Source organism: Scomber japonicus, chromosome 11 (assembly GCF_027409825.1).
Source record: "Scomber japonicus isolate fScoJap1 chromosome 11, fScoJap1.pri, whole genome shotgun sequence".
NCBI lineage: Eukaryota > Metazoa > Chordata > Actinopteri > Scombriformes > Scombridae > Scomber > Scomber japonicus.
Window position 1 is genome coordinate 12,396,491 of NC_070588.1, and position 21,567 is coordinate 12,418,057.

Here is a 21,567-nt window from a genome sequence, read left to right on the forward strand (position 1 = left end):
GGAGAAACTTGAGAAACACATTTACCTGTTGGACAGCACACATTCAGCATAACACAGCATGCTGCAAATACAGGAAGCAACCAAATATAGAAGTTACATTCCTGCAGAACAGAAAATGCAACAAAACACAGAAAAGTGCTGCAAAATAAAAAAAACACAACTATATACAGAAAAGCGCTGCAAAAACAAACCATTTAATCAAATACAGAAGCGCTGCAAGCAAACACAGAGGAACTGAGTTACAACACCACAAATTTCCAGGGGACTCTAGAAAGTGTTGAACAAGCTTAGACACACTTGCAGTTATTGCGGTGGGCTGTACCAAAATCATAAATCATGCATTCGAGTGTAGTGCTTTCAAACATTTCCAAAAATGGTGCTCGGCCATGCTAACGACCCCACAATGCCACTGTTTAGATACTAAAATTGTGATCTCAATTGCACGTCAGAGTAAACTATGGAGTCTCTTTTAGTCAGGGAGTGAGAGTGATTTTCTGTTTTCTTTATTTGCAGCATGTTTTGTATGTGATGTGTTTGTTGAAGCTGTTTTCTTCATTAGCTTGTGTCTTTTTTTCAATGTAATTTACTACTTTATTCACTCTTTCATGATCCCAATCAGGACAGTGTGATAATGTAATGAACTGATAACCTTTTAAATTGTATGATTTACATTAACATCATGCAACACTTTTAACAGATTAGAGTTGCTGTGAGATTACGCAATAATCATGTGTAATGTCTTTGATACAAGGGAACATGTGGAGTTATCTCTCTTCACTCACAGAATGGGTTCTGGAGGGTTCAATGTGAGGAGAAATAGCTCCCAGCACACAAGTTTTTTTTTTTTGTTTAAGTGTGAATGCTGTTTCAGAGGCTTTTATGCCATCAGGAGAAAAAAAATTACAGCTCATGGTGAGAGGCTCGGTTTTTTTCCCCGCCAACATTTAGTATGAAAGTGGTCAGATTTAAAAACATCTAAATATAATGCATAAATGTATCTCTGCTGTTTCATTGTGTCCCCCCCGCCGCTCTGCATGTGTTTGTCATCTCCTTTTTGTGACTATATAATGGTTACGGCTGTCTCTTTTGTCTGAGCGGAGAGTAGAAGGGGCCTGACCTTCCCTCCTCCTCCACTTCATCACTTTGTCTGCCCCCCCCCCACTCCCAACACTCCCCACCCCCCTCTTCTGCCATTGCTTCTGTTTCTGTTTTAGTAAAATTAAAATCTGAGGTATGTTAGTCATTTTCTGGCTGAGCGGCAACACACGCCTGAGGCATGATGATAGAGGTGTGTGTGTGTGTGTGTGTGTGTGTGTGTGTGTGTGTGTGTGTGTGTGTGTGTGTGTGTGTGTGTGTGTGTGTGTGTGTGTGTGTGTGTGTGTGTGTGTGTGTGTGTGTGTGTGTGTGAGTGAGAGAGGGAGAGCAGCATGTGAGCATATGATGAAGGAATTGAGTTTGCCTGGCAACAGGTGAAAAGACGGCCATTACCTCCTGCCTCCCTCATCATCCTAATCTGCCTTTTGATGAGGTGTGGATCACTCTGACCGAGCGACTAATAAGTATAGCAAGTCACTGTCATAAAATATGCATGGAGCTGATCTGCAATTCAAAAGGTTTGATGTTGTTGATAGTTAAGTGTCAGGTTTTTGACGACATCGCCTACCATGGCAAATGGTTTCAGTTGCCATGGAGGGGGGACAGAACGATGAGAGAGGCTGTTCTTTCAAAGGTGATTGCTGCTCTCCATATGGGCACACTCGGAAACTAAAAGGTGCACATTAACTTTGCATATTAATAATTCCCATGAGTCTTGAAAGACACTTTAAAAAGCAGCTTGTTTTACAGATGTTCTCCACTCTGAGAAGATTTAGCCTTGGAGGGAACGAATGTTTTTAAATGTCTGAAATGTAAGTATTTCCACTCCCACATGGCTTCCATAAATGGGTTTTGACTCATCCCTGTTTCACATTGTTTGTTTGGACATAAACCAGGCTAGACTTGTTTTGCTTTTGCACCAGCAAATCGTCAAAGTGCCAAAGCAGCTTCTGTGTTATTTAATGCAACCTCTACACACCAGTATCAGGCCTCTTTTGTGACTCAGTATAATCAACCTATTGATTTATATTTAAATGATAGACCAAATTCAGTGCACTTCTCCTACATAGCTACTACATCATGTTTTTTATTCATGCAAAGATTAAAGGAGGAGTAAAGGTAGTAGGATGATGTATTATGTATGTATTTGTAAAAGTTATCGAACATTGATGAGACTAAGACTTCAGTTGTGTCCACACACTGTGTCTGGAATAATTATTAAATCACAATGTTTTGGTCTGTCTGATATCAACCTTTTAAAGTTAGATTTTGATTGTGTATTCATTTAATTCAGTGTTATGGTTCAAGATATTCATTATTTTATAAGATGTTTCATCAAATATTTGCTTTTTTCACTGTCATATGAGTTTGCTGTTGGCACATCTTCTAGGTTTCAATTCTCATCCTTTTACTGGATAAAATCAGCTGCATGTGAAGTGATCTTGTTCACTGTTTGTTCACAATTTCACATCCAAGTGGTGGGAAAACTTTGTTCCCATTTCTTTGCTACCTGAACTAGTTCACTGAGGCTTGCAGCATTTCTGCATCACCTTATTACAATCAAAACAAATCAAGAGAGGACAATAATGTGTTTTAGTACTTTAACACATGTCAAGAGGAGGAATAATTAAAGTAATAACTTTTTTGTCAGTTATAGTACCACTGAAATTAGAATTGCGCTGCTCGTTATTAGGAAACATTGTATATTGCCACTTGATAATGGCACAGAGCCAGCAATGCAGATGGATAAAAAAGAGGTCCTCCTTGAGGGAAGAGGATGACTGGCCTACTTTTAAAATATCAGATATCTTTACTGGAACTAGGAAGGTTTGAAAAGGCTCCCTAAAGACTTCATCAGCAGTGAGCCAGTATAACTTTCTGTGTCAGTCACAGCTTTACAGCAGGTAGGATGCAGGTGAGAATGGAGCTGAGCATGTTTTAATTAAACAGTTCATTTACAGTCTGCGATAATCGTGGCATGGCAATGGGGTTTAATGGCCATTATCATAAAAAAATCTATCCATAAATATTAGCCAACTTTCACATAACACTGTCCTGCTTGTAAGTTACTTTATTAAGCCGGAAGAGATGGTCGGTCCTGCAGGATCCCTGGAAAGCAGTGGGACTACTTAAAAGCATTTTGAAGTCAAACCAAACCCTAGAAAGTGGAGTGTATGCCACATTTGTTTCAGCTTCATGTAAGAGTATATGTGTAAGATGTGTATATGAGCCAGATCAGTAGAAGTTTCATGCATCAACATCATGATTGATCAATATAATCAATATATGACAGTGTGTAATGTCAGAGGCGTTGCTCTGGTAATGAACCTATACGGAGAATTGTCACTGGACCTTTTTATAGCGAGTTTCAGCTCAATGTTTAGCTGCACAGATGCAACTTTACTGTTTTGATTTACTCTCACCACTCTCATAGCACTGTTTTTGGCAGCAGGAAGCTACCTGCTGAGCCCCACGTGGCAAGCAGACACTGTTCGTGACCAACTGGTGAATCATTTAGCAGCTAAAGAGCCACATTTTCCCTTTAGAAGTTAATGGAAACCAAAAACAGAGAACACTTACGCTGGTATGAAATTGGTGTTTAACATTTGGAAACTTTGATTTTTGTGTTTATGTTTCCTCAAGTTAAAGTCATTGGGAGAAACAATTATTTTTTCTCTGCAACCCAAAATATAGTCAGACAGGAGCGTTTCCTGGACTGTTAACCATCAGGGGTTCTTCTCCATCAAGAAACTTTTAAAACCATATTTCTAAATAAACTGTTTTCAAGCAACTTTTTTGCATGTGAGGGCTACACATGGCTTAAAATGGTACAAATTAGAGAAGGAAGGGTTTGGATTTGATTTACCATTAATCTGCAAATGAATATTCCAGCCACTCGAGTGTCTCAAACCAAAATGAGCAGAGAAACACAGAGAGAGTGTTGCACTCCATAGAGAATCTTGACTATGTTGGAATATTATAATATTGTTACATATTTTATATTTATATTCTGAAACTCTGTCAAAGCCACCAAAAATATTACCTTTAATACTTAGGATACTACCATTGGTGGATGCCTAAATTCGAAATGTTACAGAAATTGAATTCTGATAGGCTTAACCAATTTGGGGCACTTAAATGACACTACATGATATTTTGTGAAATCATAATGATGAGATGAAAAAATGCTGAAGCAGCTTTAAAGGTGAGATTCATTTTATGAAGAGGGCTGTTCATTTTGAGAGGTTTCTGCAGTTGCAAAAGCTTTTAGTGACCTCAGCCAGCTAAGGGCACTATCACAATTAGTGGTTCAAAGTGGGATTTGAACTGTAACCTTCATTCAGGCAGCAGAAACTCAGTAGCATTAAAACCTCCACTGTTCTGACAACGAATATGTGTAACATCAAACAGTATATTGTACATGGTGTTATTTCTGTCCCTTCAATTCTTGTTAGTTTTACACACCTACTACTTTGTTCCAGACAATGACAAAATTGTGTTTTTAACACATGCAGTAAAGTGTAAAATCTGACAGTGAGAGTCAGTTCAGTGTGTCTCTTACACTTAATTTATCTGAAGATTCTTTAAACTTAACAGTAATAATGCTCCTGCCTGGTTAGGTGCTTAAAAGGTACACGGTGTACAGACTGCAATTTCAGGTGGGTCAGGATTGAATAATTATTGGGTTATTATTTGGTCTGTGATGCAGAATTGGGGCTTAATTCTATCTGATGGGAGCAAGAAAGCCTTATCAGGAGTTAATGAGGCTTACTGATGATATATGTCATAGGGCTGCAGTCACTGATTATTTTCTCAGGTAATGATATATGAAAGTCTAGGAAATGTTAAACTATTGTGGAAAAATGTCATTCAGTTTCTCAGAGGCTACTTCAATGTCTTTTAATTTGCCTCTGTCTAACAGCCTAAAATATTAAGATATTCAGTTTACTGTCACATTAAAAGAAAAGAAAACAAATCATATTTGAAAAGCTGGGAAAGTGACTGAACCAATGAATAGATTATCCAAATAACTTCCGGGTAATTCTCTGTTGTATAATTTACTTATTGTTGAAGCTTTACATTCATGCAAAGTAACATAACTGTCAACATTATTACTAGATGCATTTAACAGTTACACAGACTTTTGCAGACACACGGGACACTGTAATTGAGGGTTTCAGTGTCATTTTTATTTGTAAAATATTCACACTGTTAAAGTAATAGGCATTGTTGTTGCACTGACTTCACAGAGGCTCACAGCACCAACAAACACACTGTTTATTTAGTGCACACATGCATCATGCTGGATTTAAAAGCCCTTACAATAATCACGGTCATTTGCAACTCAATGGCATGATGAGAGAGAAAGTTTGTGTTTGTCCAATTTGGACGTCAGTTCATCAATCGGTCCAAAACAACTTTAATGCGCTGTGGTTTCCCCTTCAGGCTCCAGAGAAGCTAATAAACTAAACACAAGCTATTAAACCAACTAAACATAGCACACAGTGTATAACTACACACACATACACACACGCACACACACAGACTGTAGTAAAAGCTGAGTGGCACAACAGTGCACATCACGGCTGGTTTTGGAGGCTTTGCAGCCATTGACAAAGCAGCAGAAGCAGTTCTTGTGCCGAGATAAATCCACTAATAAAGCTGCTGAATTTCACTTTGATCACGTGGCCTTCAAGTCACTTTTTTCTTCTCTTTCATATTACAAAGTGGTACTTTTTGTTTCATGCACAAAATCATGAATCAAATCTAATTAAGATATTGTAATTGCTAAGTTGGTTCACATCATTCTGAATACTGTATATACTAGTTTACAAAGCAGTGCACAGGCCAAAATGCCATTCTGCAGATAATGGTTGTAGAATCAAATTGCCCCCAACTTATCAAGTCATGCGATTTTGAGCCAACATTGTGCATTAAAGATAAAACACACCCAACCCACCTGTTCTCCTTCTCCCACCCATGACACATTACAGCTGAACACGTTACAAGACCTTCAAGTCAATACCTTACATTAGCAGGGTGGATATAGATTCAGGCACTACTCTTTTTCCCTCTCTGCCTCCCCCTCTCCTCCTCTCTCTTTCCACTGTCTCCTTTCGTCCTACTTGATAAAATGCAGTGCTTCAGCTGCCACCACGGAGCCTTTGCTGCTGTCGAGGCTGGTGGCCAGCTTGAAGCCTGATCTCAGCGCTAGCATCACCGTCTCTAGTTTCAGACAGTCAAGTGTGCACAAGAATGTGCTGTCCTCCTTCAGGACGAGCCGCGAGCCGGGCTCCGACTTGATGAAGTGTCGAAACTGGATCACATTGGACGACACCACAAATTCTTCTGGAAAGCCGTCCAGACGACTCTTGGAGATCTGCACCAGCCGCGCTTTGACTTTATCGATGAAGATGGCATCACTGCAGTACACTTTGAGACCCTGCGACCTCTCGTGGCTATCTGTCACCTCCAAAAATGCGACTTCCCGCTGGGCTGCCCTCTGACTTTCCCACTCAACTATGGCTTCTACCAGTTCACTCAGACGGTAAAAATCGGCTTCCTTTCGGAGGAGCCCTGCCTCCCGGAAGTCGTCAGGTAGCTGGAGCTCTCCAGTTCGGAGGTAGTTCAGCACATGGCGAAAAACTGGACCATCTCTGTCAATGAATGGGTTGCCCATGGAGTCGGTGTGCTGAACCGGCTTCTTACCGTTAGCAAGCTCTTCCAGAAAGGAACCCTGGTGCTTGGCAAGGGTGGTCCGGTGGGCAGTGTACAGAAAGCCCCCTACATTGAGGGTGATGGTGCCTGAAGAAGGCTTCTTGAAGCTCTTGCTGGGCACCAGGTCCGGGTTGATGTGCCTCAGTTCACTTTCCATCCTTCTGAGGTTCCATTCCATTCTCCAGTCACCGTCTCCTGCTTCTTCGACCCAGCCTCCTCGGAGCTGGTGTGTCTCGCGTGTGTGTGTAGAACAAATCAAGTCTGTTCAGTTCGTCTCTTTTGGATCAGTCCCTGTGCCGCCGAGCAAATGAAGAGGTGTTGTCAGCTGTTTGTATAGTGAGAGTGTGTGATAGTGGATGGTGAGTGCTGTCTAACAGAGGAGCTATAGTGAACTGGGAGCTCAAAACAGTCTCTGTGCTTCTCTCTCTCTCTATCGCTCTCTCTCTCTCTCTCTCTGTCTCTCTCTCTCTCTCTACCCCTTTAGGAGTGGGTGGGCAGGTGACGTCACATGCAGGGAGGAGAGAAAGGGAATATGAGAGCAAACAACAGACGAGTACGAACTCCAGGAGCTCCGTCTTTCTGCCTTGCTCTCTTTCCCTAATTATCTTTTATAAAGAGGTGCAGAGCTGAGCTCTAGCAATTAGCGCGTGCACACACACACACACACACACACACAACCTCCTGTCACCAGATGGAGGAGGGGGGTTGCCGGCATAATTTTCTGTCTCAGTTTGTGTAAGTCTGAGTATGAAACTCCTTTTATAGCCAAATCCATCTGTTTATCACAAAGTGTTACATGTGATCTGTTTGTAAAGGAATCCAGTTTATTTATTGGCTCGTTGTTTCTGTCTCATCTCTGGTTAAGACAGAGTGAAGTCGTCTGCTTGCCTCACTTATGTAAATGAAAGTAACAGTGAATGCATCAATGTAAATCAATGTTTTTTCTTTCTTCAAGGTAACAAGCAGATAGATAGCCTTTATTGTCCCATGGCGAAATTCGTTTTCACAATCTGTCAGAAACACCAGCAGTTCCCAGTCTTTGTGAATCTTGCGTGTGTGTGTGTGTGTGTGTGTGTGTGTGTGTGTGTGTGTGTGTGACAGAGAGAGAGAGAGAGAGAGAGAGAGAGAGAGAGAGTGAGATTATTTTTATGTGCCTGTGGAGGAAATTAACTAATTAGTCAATAGTTGATTATGAATTGGTTAATGCGTTGGCCTGTTTCTTCCCTCTGGAGAACAGCACTACTGGTGATTTGGTATGAATGCACACGTGTGTGTGTGTGTGTGTCAGTCACATTATTTTATCCCTGACAGTTCAACTGCAGTTCATACCAGACATGAAAACAGAACATGTAACTGTCATGTGTTTTATTATGATGTATTCGGTTTCTGACTGGTCGCAGTATGTGTGTGTGTGTGTGTGTGTGTGTGTGTTTGTGAGGCAGCTGGATTCGTCAGATCATGACGAGATTTCAAGGTGAAAATCCATCTTGTCAGGCTTCAAGTTATGCACCTGTGCCAGCGTCACGAATCCAGCTGCCTTGCAAGGTGAGGCGGTCATTGGTGGTGATAGATAAATGGTTCGGCCAAGTATTTTTGGAAAGTTCCCTCCCTTTTCCAAACAGTTTTCATGGACGATGTCTCAGATCGTTCTGTGTAACAAACCATTTGGTGTGTCTGGTTATAATAAAAACATAAAATCTTTAATATACTTTGATGATGATCTGATACTTCAGGTTACACTATGTGATAAAAACATAAAAATCTTTACGTACCCTGTGATTTGATCTGTTACTCGATGCTAACACTTTGTACACTTGACACCATCCTGTGTGACAGCAGATGATCTCAAAACTGTGAAAGTTATAATTTTGGGAAGGTAGTGATTAAATGGTTTATAATATTAAATGATATGTGGAATAGCTGTGTGTTAGATGCATCTTAAGTGTCCATTGGAAGAGTTGTGCTCAGTCATTAGAGGTTTAACAGCTAAAAATCACTGCGATAGGGAATAGTCTACGTGGTCTGCCTGCTTAAGCTACCACATGGTGAGTTAACGATTTTTTTTCTCCACATTTTAAAATCAATTTTTAGAAAGACTCGTATTCATCAATGTCCTCCTACCTCACTCTTGACTACATCCAGCTGTGCTGCAAGATGGAAATTCAGTCTCTCTGTGATAAATATTTAATATTCTGTAACCAATCTCAATCAGCTGTTAAGGATTTGTTGTTGATAAATATTCAGTTGAGGGTATGAAAGTCCTATGAGATGACATTTAAGGATTCATTAGAAACGACACTGTTTCCAATGCTCAGCTAAAGCAGTTAAAAACTCATGAAACTACTTTTTCATCTAACTTGTCAGCAGTAATGTACTTTTCCACTGATAAAGAGCATCAGTAGTTATTGGTTAAACTGGTTACACTGAACTGATAGCCTTTTTTCAACCCCACTTTCCTGTTTCTTTGCACTTTTAACTGTCAAAGGCAGAAACATGCTTAAAGAAAATGATAAAAAAAAATAACAGAATTTCTTATTCATAGAGTCAGACATGCCTGACTGTATTGCAATTTTACCATTGATCCTGAGAACTTATATTTCTATTTCTACATAGGTCTTATTGTTGATAATTCATCATATGTAAGAAGTGAGTTTGGTTTTCAGGTATTATGTCAGCAGAACAGTGATAATCTGTTGATTTCTGGGGAGCTTTTCCTTATCTGAAATGAGGGTTTATTGATAGAGGCTTATTGATAGCTGGGTGTTGTACACTGTGCAGATTGTAAAAATCCTTTCAAGCAAATGTGTTTTGTTCTTCTGTCTATCAAACAATATCAGAATACTTAAATATCATACTGTATTTCATACTGTATTAAACCCATTGGGAAATCTGAAAGGGTATGGATTTTTTGGGGGGCATTGGGGGTCATAAGTCTCAGTCCAATTTAATCTTTATTGTGATTACACAGTGCCAACCTTGTTCAGGGAAGGAAATACATTATATATATCTGATATTAACAGCCTAATCCAGACAAACATTGTATGCAGAACAACAATATATTAAATGTATATAGGGTGTCTAGCTGAAGCTAATTTTCAGCCCTCATCCCTGGTTAGACTTTAAAATTCAGGTTCAAACAGCCAAACAGGTGACGTTGATTAAACAAAATTATGTTTAAATATAACTAGGCAGATAGAACCGACATGTATGTGTCTGTGTGTGTATGTGTTGTATATGACTGTGAATATTTTTGTGTGTGTATGACTGTAAATGTGTATATGTAAGCAGAGATTTGATGAGCAAACTAATCAGTCTGATTATGATTATTTTAATTAATTTGTTCTGTTTATTTCTCTCTAATCTCATGTAACTATGGCACATGAAATAATCCCATGTCTGCACCCGAAAGAAAAACCATCCAATAAAAGTTTGGTCACCAAAAAAAGTAAAAAGTAGTAATTAGTAGAACACAAATGCCACACAAACACCTGCGGATTGCACACCAGATTTAAGTCAGTCTGATTCTGACCAAAACAACATTTCTGCTGCAGAAATATTTTAGACGCTGTGTAGCCTTCTTTAGATGTTTTGTTTTTTTACCTGGGAGGCCATGTCAGTCAATGTGCATAATTTATCCGTGCTTTCACAGCAGTCTGGCAATGATAAAATACCTGCATGGTGGCCGTATTTGTCACCGCAGGACAGCAGAGACAAAGGGTTTGCTTTGCAGGGATGCCTATATTTCAAACTAGTCAGCAGCAAAATATCGTTCATGCATTGACTTTAGTAGGAGAATAATGGTGGCTGTACTCTACACCACAAATGAGAGAAGCAAAGTCCTGGGATGATAGATTAGATCAGACGAGAACTGAATGTCAGTGGTGAAATTTGGCTGTGAGAAATGATATACAGCAAAAATGGTTTATTAAAAACACACAATGGTGAGGTTGTGTACATAAAGTCCAAAATTCAAACACTTAAAGTAGAACTGTGGAAAACAAAAGTCTGGACTCTAGCACGCACCAAGATGCAGAAAGTAATCTGTTGTACATCATAAAAAGCTCGAAAGCTGAGAAAAGAAAATGACTGTCCCTCGATCAGTACCTCGATGAACCACCTCTGACCCTGAAAACGGTTTCCAAATGTCATGACAGTGACTCAACATACCCTGCTGTTAATTCTGATCCTGCACACAGTGGAGATTTGCCTAGCTGCCAAATACTGATGGTACTGGCATCACTTTCACAGTGATGCAGAGTTTTCCCTAAATTGACTCTTTTTTTTCCCTGTTTTGTATTATTATGTTAGCCTAACCCTAGTTTCACGATACCAGACAATCGGATATCTATAAATACAAGAAAGTTGCTTGAATGGTGGAGAGGACAGCCACTAACAAACCTACACCCCTCACATTTTGTCGAGGTCACGTCATACTGGAGATGATGCTCTCTCTCCCCCCATTCAACTGTGTAGTAAGCTAAAGGCTGTGGTTTGGTTCTGCAATGCAGGTTTTTTAAGGTCACTAATTGTTTCCCAGGCTTTGTTTTTAAAACTGTGTTTTTAGTTTCTGTGAGTGAAGTATTAAGAGACTGACCTGTGAGTCTAGGTTAACCCATTGTTGTTAATTTCAGGGTCAACCCCCTTCACTTCTTTTTGAGCTGTTGGGCAAAGAGACAAGACTTTTCTTGGTCTCAAGAGCAAGAGCAGCACACTGTGGTCTGTACTGTAAATTCACCACCAGATTGACAACTTGCTGCCAAAACTTTCCTCTGCTCTGCTCAAACTCGCTCAACCACACACTTTCTATGCATACACATTACGCACTGCCCTATTCCTTAAAGGAAGCTATGATAACAGTTTCCCAGGCAACAACACACAGAGATTGATTCACGTTTTGGAGCAGCACTGCACAGAGAGGCCCCCAAACACTGTTGATTTCCAAATGAATATTTGGCCTTATTTTTGGCTTGGCAGGGGTTCTTGTTGGCCTGGCGGCCCGCCAGGCAGGTGTGAATATAGGGGGATCATTGGTGATACAACCAAGTTCATTCACAGCTCAGTAACTATTCTACCACGGTCGATTTCTTGTTATTGTATCTGTCTCATGACGCCCAGCAACACCCACATTCATCTACCAGGGGTCAGCTTCCCCTCAGAGGAGCAAACAGTTGGATTCGTTGTGTTCTGGTCCACAAATAGAGAAAAGCAACTGTACAGTCTTGGTGATGCTCAGACCCAGCCTCACATTTCTGGTGCTCTCTCAGCAGTCCGTTCATATGCAAAGTAGGTGTGGAAATAAAGGTGCTGTTGCATGCGACAGTTTCTCTGGGTTAACATTTATGAAACTTTTAAAATTACACTTAAGAATGCTCCAAAGAGCCAACTTAGAAGTGTGAAAGACCCCTGGACCTCTAGTAATATACTTTATATACATAGTGACATAAAAAATACATCTTCCTAGCTGTAATCCTGCCTCTGTGTTAAGTATTCAGTTATTTCTCATGTGTCATTTTTTGAGTGGTTTGTCTTCCCGTGTACCATTGACATATGTTTCATGACTCATCTTGAACTCAGGGGTGTATCTAGAAATGTATCCAACAGTGGATGCGGATCCAGTTTTGTGCAACAGGATAACAGCATTCATAAAAACCTGCACTTGACCACTTCTGGGTCATAGTAGCTAGCAGAGCAATATCATAGGAAGAGGTGTTTGTTTTGGATATCTGTGGACAAAAATGTTTCCATTTCCAAAAAAATGTGGCCGAGGTCTAATTTATTCCTTCCTCCTCCTCCTCCTCATATACCATCACTGGTAAGGGAGGCAAGTGTTGAGGCCAGCAGTCCTCGACAGCTCAGCTTCTCTCTACGGCTTTTGTATCGTGATGTATTTGCATCGCAGTGCATCAGGATTTGATTTACTCCTTCAGATTTATTCTGTTTTAGTAGGAAATATGTCATAGTGCAGAAGATAAAGACGCTCTAACTCCTGTTCCTCTGTGACTTCACGGTGTCTGGAGCATTTTTCAGTGAAAATTATTTTACAGCTTTTATTCTTTAGTTTGCAAGCAGGAGTGAAAGTGAATGATTTTTTACTTTTAGCACTCACTTGACAACAAAATTTCACTTTTGGCAGGTGAATGTGTCATGTATGCATGTAATGTATGAAAAGTACAATCCTGGAAGTCATCGTGGCTCTTTTCCCCTCAGCTACAAACTAACTAGAAATAAAGAAAACACTCATGTCTTTTTTTGTGCAACAGGTTATCAACTAGTTACACTTCAAAGCTGTGATTGAAAGTTCATTACATAGAGAATTATTCAAGCTTAATTTTCACTGAAACACTCAAACACTGTGACTGCAGGGCTAATTAATGTGGGTTTCTTGAATGCTGCATTTATTTCTGTGTGTGTGTTTGTGCATGATTGTGTGTGTTTATTCAGTAGCAGATCCTGGAGTGACGGCAATCTCTTTCTCTGCGCTGATTTTTTAAATCATAAGTGATTAGTGATATCATATTCAACAACACTCAACTAGAATTGCAAACGAGGCCAAGATGCAGCAGAGAGGATTGTGGGAGGTTTGACCTGCTTTCTGCCTCCTCTCTTGTTGATTACAACCGGCTCATCGAGGACGATCATTATGTTCAAAGTCAGTGAGAATCTGTTTGCTACAGCTGTTGTGTTTCTTCATTAAACTGTAAGCGAGCGCGGTTGAATTTAATTTCCCAAAATACTGTTAGCAAAGAGTCTCTTTCCCTGTTAAACATGGTGAATTATTCATGGAGCTGCTCTAAGAGCTTGTGGTGAAACATGGAGTTACTGACTGCTGTGAAGCTGGCATGGCAACCACTTAAAATAGGGCCTTGTATGAACTCAGAGCTGTCAATCTTTTTATTCATTATGGAAACCTTTAGTCTGCATGTGTGCTGGTGCTAACATGTATCTGATAGATTGGACTGATCAGATTTATGCATCATCTGGATTTTGATGGAGCTTATCAATGTCAAATGTTCTCACTGTTTTATGGACTGCTTTTTAAGAGTGACATTTTAATATGAATCTCTAATGTTATATAGAAATATCAGCAGTCAGTAGATTTAGTACAGTAATGAAATTTAAAGTCGCTCCAATTAGATTTTATTCTTGATTCTTCTGTGTTGCATTTGAAGGCACAATCACAGAGACACACTCTTTATATGCTGCATACTGGACTCATAAAACAGATTATTCATGCCTGCTTGAAGAGTGTCAGACTATTCCTCTTCTTCTGACTCTGTGGATTTGTGAGTAAACCTTCAACTCGAGATGGATGAAACATTGGTATTTTTCAACATGGATCTAATTTTCCCATTATTTTGGGTCTAAGTGACTGGTGGGGACAACAACTTTTTGAAATTGGCTCAGTATTGAGTGAAAGTGCTGCAGCCAGAAGCCATTAACAGCAGGCTGCTATATAATCTTTCGGGGCAATAGCACTGTGTCAATGTACGTCCACTAAAAGTGCTTGTTTTTGCCACTGACAGACTATGATTTTTACTATAATTTCGTTTGATCCAGTCTGTTTATTAACAGACTATTAACAATTAACGGAGTCTTTCTCTGAAATGTTGAGAGATGAGTGGTTGTTGAAATCAGCTAAATATTCAGCCATGGCAGATTTTGAAAAGAGGAGGGCCATGGGGAGTTTGTTGTGTAGCTTACTGTTATTTTAAAGATTTTCAAGGTCATGGCTGAATGTTAATCTGCTTAACAACTTAACTCTCACAAGATTTCAGAGCGAGACTTCTAATTAAGCGAGATTTGGTTAGACACACTAACAAACAGACTGGATCAAGGGTAAAGAAAGGTAAAGAAAAAAGTTTTATTTCTCTGTTTGGTTGTTTCTTTAATGTTGTCACAGACTTACACTGTCAGTGGCAAAAAACAAGCACTGTTAGCAGCCACTTTAGCAGCCTATTTCATGGCTGCTGGCTGAAGTGCTCTCGCTCAAAAATGGACCATTTAAGAAAAAAAGTTTAAAAAAAAAAGTTGTCACTTAGACACAAAACGATGGAAAAATAAGACCCACGTTGAAAACACTGAAGTTTCTCTTTAAGAAATGGAAAACCAAAAGATGCAACCAAGTAGCTCAAAGTGAAATGATAGAAATTGTACAATTTTTACAAAACATTACAATACCTTAGGGGCAGTTTCTCTCCCTTTGAACTCCGACTGAGTTCATCCCTCCAGGATTTTATTATATGCAATACAAAATTATATACAATACAACTATGGAATAAAAGAACAGTTGGTATATACTCTAGTTCACTGTATTTTTGCAATAATAGCTACCTATATTATACACTGCCTGGCCAAAAAAAAGTTGCCACCAAAAATAATTTTTCGTTGGACCGCCTTTAGCTTTCATTACGGCAGGCATTCTCTGTGGCATTGTTTCAATAAGCTTCTGCAATGTCACAAGATTTATTTCCGTCCAGTGCTGCATTCATTTGTATTGATGAATGGAGAGATGATGAGAGAGTCGGACCACTGGGCAAAGCCTTCTCCAGCACATCCCAAAGATTCTCAATGGGGTGAAGGTCTGGATTCTGTGGTGGCCAATGTGTGAAAATGATGTCTCATGCTCCCTGATCCACTCTTTCACAATTTAAGCCTGATGAATCCTGGCATTGTCATCTTGTAATATGCCCGTGCATGCCCGTATTTAACATAAATCTTGTGACATTGCAGAAGCTTATCGAAACAATGCTACAGTGAATGCGTCAAAGCTAAAGGCAGTCCAATCTTTTTTTTTCGTGGCAACTTAGTTTTTTTGGCCAGGCAGTGTATATTCTCTATTGCAGTGCTACTTTAGTTATGGGGATCTGGTGGGCATGAGTTCCTCAAACTCTACAAAGGTGGTCTTTGAAATACCCAGGCACTCTTCTATATGAATATTATGTGCCACACTGACTTGTAGTCCACCCACATCAAACATGCAAACATTTCTTCTCCTCTACCTTTTTAATTTAAAACCCATGTTGCACCCATTTTGAATAACTTTCAAACAACCAATGAGTTTTTAAAGCTGAAAAAATAAACTGTCCAGTCTGCTAGTAATCAAATTTTCCACAAGTTAATAAGTAGCGCTTTGAAGGTTATTTACTGCTTAAAATAGATGGTGGTAATCCATGTTAAAAATCATGAGTGGGCGGAATACAGATTCAGACCGAAAATCACTTCAAAGTTAATGAATGGAATCAGTAAATTTCCTTAATGAAGCAGCCTCTAGGCTTTGGAGAGATGAGCTTTAATGGAAAATTATATTTGGAGATCCAATCAGTGAGTTTGCCCCCCCCCCCCACACACACACACACTTATTGCCTTTTTGTTGTCATCATTAATACTCAAGGCACTGTGTCTGTGTTTCTGTGTGAAAAGGAGAAAGAAAGAGTTTCTGCTGTGTTTGTATACCTGATGACCTTGAGATGTGAGCGTCCACGACTAGATGCATCATTCTTTGTAGGTTCATAACGTGGATTTCACTCTGATCGTGTTTGATTTGCTTAAAACGAACTGTAGTGCGTTATCCTGTTTAATGCATTCTGTCAGGCTGGTGTGAAAGCCGTCAGTGGCACTGGGACTAAACAGCTTCCAAGGGTTTTATTTATGGTGTGAAAGCAAACGGGTCGACCACAGGATTTTATGATAGAATATATGTGATTTTAGCATAAACAGAAATAACTAATCTATCCTACAGTACTTAATCAGTATAAGCAATGTATTTATGTTAACACATTTGCCTTTGATCCAGTGAGTTTGTGTTGTGCTAGCATCATATAACGTACTTAGGTTCATTAAATCCATGAACGACCTTCCACAGTGATCTCTCCATATTACTTTGATATAAGACACCGTTTTCTTGTCCCATCTTTACCTGTTTCCCTGATTCTCGCTTGCTTAGCTGACAGATAGATGTAGATATACTTTGTTTACATATCAATACTTGTGTCAGCTCTGCCAGTCTTGACACCTGTCGATGAAAAAAAAACAGCAAAGAATTAACACAATTACAGCGATTTGCATCGACCAAGGCCGGAGCAGCTGTCACTATGTGTGACCATGGCTTTTTATAGCACCTGTATCATTAACTCATCACATGTACCTGCAAACTAAACTGTCCAGACAGAAGAAGTGGCTTCATAAAAACACCAGGAAATAAGACAATGCCTTCAGTCTTTCCAATGGATTTGCAAGAAAAACCCAGTTGATGTGATTGTTTACCAGGCTTTAATTGAATCTCATTGAAGATCTGATAGAGCGAGCTAGGGTCCTTTTTAGAGAGAGTGTGGCAATGAAATAATCCAAAAGTTTTATTGGAGAGTGATCTCAAACAACAACACAGGGTCGCCTGAAGAGCCTGAGGCGCAGTAACAGGCAGCTTTTATGCAATGGGTCATACCTCATGTTTGGAAAAAAGAAAGTTATTTTTGCAGACTCTGAATGGAGCTTTAGGTCAGTAAACCTTAAAAAGAGAAAAGGAAGAACTGTTATGAAGCTGAATACTGAAGAGCATCGTCTGCGTAGCAGGCTGCTGGAGGTCCTTGACTGACCTGTTTGTATTCATTGGACCAACTGTATTGTGTGTCGGCTCTGTCGCTTGTATATGTTGAAACACAGCTGAGGAGGGATGGTTACAGAGTTATAGAGACAGCGATGGTGGATGGAGACTTGGTGGGCGGCGAACTGTTTGTTGTGTTTAACATTAGGAAGGTCAGAGCTTTGAGGAAAGGGCCTCAAAGCAAATGGAGGTAAGAGATGAGCGTGAGGGGGCGGATGAGTGACCTCCTCACCCTCGCATCTGTCTCTCTCTTCCTCTGTCGTCTTAACTTGGCCCTTTTTCGAATTCTCTGCTCTTGCCGAAACATCAAAATGTAACACTTATAAATGTGTTTTAAATAAATGCATAAATGTATTTTTCCGCTGACCTTCTCCTTATTCTGCCTATCAGTAGTTTCTGAAGAGTACATTCATGCTGATTTAAACTGGTAAAGCCATTTATTGGGTTTTATTCAGTCTTTCCCTGATTTCATTGTACTGCACTGTTGGTTTATTTTATATCAAGAGGTGTTTCATTATAGAGGAACAATAGAGCAGTTTATTACAAAGAATTATTGCCAGAATTGCCATGAAATCACATTATTATCTCATAAAAGAGCAGATATTACAGTGTGTTGCTCTGAAAATGAAATTGAATGAAAATCCTGCTCATGACAAATATTTAGCTTGAACAAATTCTTCATAATCTTCAGTCAGACTCTTGATTAGTTTTTCAGGAGCATCATCACCTCTTTTTGTCTTGAGAAGATGTGTTTTGACGGGTGCACCGCTTTAGCCCAGACTGAAATATCTCAACAACTACTTGATGCACTGGAATTTAATTTTGAATAGACATTCGTTGTTTCCAGGAGATGAACACTACAGACTTGACTTTACTCTTGACTTTTGTGCCAGCAGCAGGTTTTCACTTTCCCTGAATATATGTCAAAGTCTACCAGATGAACTGCCATAAAAGTTTGTAGAGACATTAACCGTTAATAGAGGATGACTCTACAACAATTACTGTATCACATGGATTACTGTGAAGTTTGGTAGACATATTGATGTCCCCTTAAGATCAACTTTGTTGATCCCTTAACCTTTCACCTAGTGCCACCATCAGGTCAAAATTGTAATTTGTCCAATACTTTGATTCATGAGCATATACCTGTAAAAGCAATGACATTCCCATCAGCTGAGGCTGTACTCCGCTGTATTGCTAATTAGCAAATGTTAGCACACTAACATGTTAAACTAAGCTAACCACAGATTAAACACTAAACACCAACTCAAATAATGTTCATATAAATTTCCAGTTGAAGCACAAAAGAGAGAAAAACAAATAGAGATAAAGTTTGATAAGTATAGACAGTGCAGGTCATGTAGAGAGTCCTGTGTCATATTCAGAGTGTTTTCACGAGTTGAACTCATTGAACAGTTATGAGTGTTTTTAATATTGTGGATCATGACTCAGTAGCATCGACACTCAACACTCAGTCTGCACTCGCCTGCTATTGTTTTGACATTATTTGTGTTAAATTTAAGCCGCTGTAATTTAGAGTATGACATGATGGGTAGGCAGAGAGCAAATGTGTGTGTGCTTGTTACACAACTATGTGGGAGAAGAGTGATTACAGCTTAAAGACATACTATGCAGGGTTTGTAGGTTTTGTTTGTAAACACAACATTTAAAGTTGGACCCTCCTCCTTGCCTCAACATCAGAGAGTGTATGTTTCGTGTCTTCATGTTAAGACTTCATTGAGTTATGACATGGAAGAGTACAATTTTTGACTCAAATTCACCTCATGCAGTATCTTTGGCTCACCCTCAGCTCTCCTCTTTAATGTTCATATATCCTATAATTCTCCCATCCAGAAACTTTACTAAGGATGTTGTGGAAAATGTAACCTTGACTATCATTCTTAGAAAATATTTGAAGGCTATGTAATCAGTATGTGTGAGAATTTTATCATACATATATATGATATTTTATATATATTTGTGCGAATGCATAAAAGCCATTCCTTTGAATATTCTGCTCCAAACAGGACCCTGAACTGATCGACCTCGAAAGACACTAAGCGCAACTCCTCCAGAGGCTCATGGTCCTGAGGCTATATACAGTCCATAATTATTGTGAAAGGTGGTGTTGGTGTTATTGGACTGTGAACTTCTCCCCCTGTAATGTTTATCCTACCCAGATTGGGCTAAATAGTATTTTCTCTCTTTTCTTTGCATGACGATTTGTAAATTTCATTCCTACTTGAGAGAAAATTCTGGATGCCAGAAAATCTTAAATCCTTTTTACAAGCCACCTAAAATCTGTTTGTATGAGTGTTTACGAGGCCCATCATTTGTGCAGCACACATATTCTGCTATCATAAATGAAAGCAGAATCAGCTCAATAACTGCATTATAATGAAAACCGTAAATCCCAGCCTCCGCTCTTCTTCATCTGATGGAGGATAATACATACTTATGCAGCTCTGAATGATAGATGTGTAGGAAAATTAGGATATTGAATGTCTGCTGAATGTGTGGACCAACACATTGATCCAGCACTAAGGAGTCAAGCCAGCATGCAGGATTCTTCTATTTATTTTCCTCCTCCGCATAGAAGCCTTGAACCACACATTGCTGTGGTCAGTCCACATCCCAGGCTCGTCCTCTCGCTCTCGATCTTCAGTATTTATGTCTCTCCATGTTTAGAAAGACTTTTCTCTCCTACATACAGTCCCTCTGGATCCTGAAGAGAGGAAGCAGGAAAAGAAGAGGTCCTCATCTCCTCGTGGCCTTGACCCTGTTGGTCTGTATTGAACGCTCAACAGGGATGTTGGGGTAGCATGTTCAGTAGTCGTGCGTTATGTGCACATGTTTCTCGTGTGGGTGTGTTTTTAGACATGTTGCTGGCACAATCTCTGGCACTCACCAGCTGATAATTGCACATAATTGCATCCATTTGTGGAAAAAGCACAGATGAACATCCAAGCCATGTGACACGTGCTGACATGTAAGTGTTCGTTGCCTCAAGATTTAACAAAACGGACTCTTGTGATCGGTTGATGGAATGTTGCGTGACACGTGATGTCAGGTGGCGTGTGTTTGTTACTGTGGTAACCACGGATGTTGCATCGGCATTGTTTCAGCTTTAAGTAACACTAAATGAATCAAGGCTGTTTTTTTTAATTGAATAACAAGACTGGCAACATATAATCTTCTCTTTGTCAGCAAATCCCATTAAAGACCAAAAAGTGTCGTCTGTTTCTGAAGCTATAAAGCTCCACTGTTGCTCAACTTAAGCTAAAAACACAGAAAACTGAGCCGCACTGTTGCACTGGCTCACATGTTCCTTCATTATCATGAACATGAGTCATAGTAATTTTGAGTCCATCCCACATACCCCATTGCTGCTGTAAATACTCACTAAAGAACCAAATGTGTAATAATCAGGGGCTGAAAATAGTCTCCAACAAATGCATTTTTTATTCCTGTTTGAGTAAGATTACTTATATTACATATATTTATGTTTTTACAGATTTATGTCTGCAGAGGGAAGCAATGGGTTTTTGGTCTGAGAATCAGAAGGTTTTTTTGGTTCTGGTTTTATGTGATTTGTTCACAAAAAAATAAAAAATAAAAAGAATATCTCCAGGCCTCTCCATTTTAGTTGGGAAGGGGTAGTCAAAAGTTTACACACTCTCATTGAAGTGAATGGGAAGGTGTGTTCATCTGATTGGTACCGTTAAATAGATACAAATAGTGGATGAATAGAAACATGCTTTGGTGCCAGTAGAAATGGCTCATTTGTAATCCAAATATACTTAAAAATATAATTATGGATTGAGCTGTACATGGGATGAAAAGATGTTTGTTGTGCATGTGTGGATGCTTTTAAGGGACGACATGCAGAGACAAATTCTTTTTTTTTTTTTTGTATTAATTTTGTCATGTGGGAGGACATCAATAAAAGAGGAGCAGCAGGAGCGGTGGTGACACGCTCCCTCATTATTCTTATCTGGACTATACATCACATTATTGGTGAAAACACAAAGAGAGCAGCACCACAGAGCAGCGGCAGTGTGGAAGCCTGACTGACTGGAGATCCTGCTGTGCCACCGTCACCAGCATCTGACGTCGCTTCAGATGACGCCTGAGAGGGAAGGCACAAAGTATTT

At 39.6% G+C, this 21,567-nt stretch overlaps 2 protein-coding genes across 2 annotated transcripts in view; one reads left to right on the forward strand and one right to left on the reverse strand.

Moving 5' to 3' along the window:
• Positions 1 to 21,567, forward strand: part of LOC128368082 (general transcription factor IIF subunit 2-like) — a 51,198-nt gene that overhangs the window by 18,857 nt on the left and 10,774 nt on the right. The gene's annotated exons all lie outside the window — the stretch shown is intronic.
• On the reverse strand, positions 6,218 to 6,991 carry kctd4 (potassium channel tetramerization domain containing 4). Its single transcript, XM_053328818.1, has one exon. The coding sequence runs from the start codon at positions 6,989 to 6,991 to the stop codon at positions 6,218 to 6,220; it is 774 nt and encodes a 257-aa protein (XP_053184793.1).

Coding starts and splice junctions, on each gene's coding strand:
- kctd4 (XM_053328818.1), bottom strand. CDS start 6,991: ATGGAATGGAACCTCAGAAGGATGGAAAGTGAACTGAGGCACATCAAC.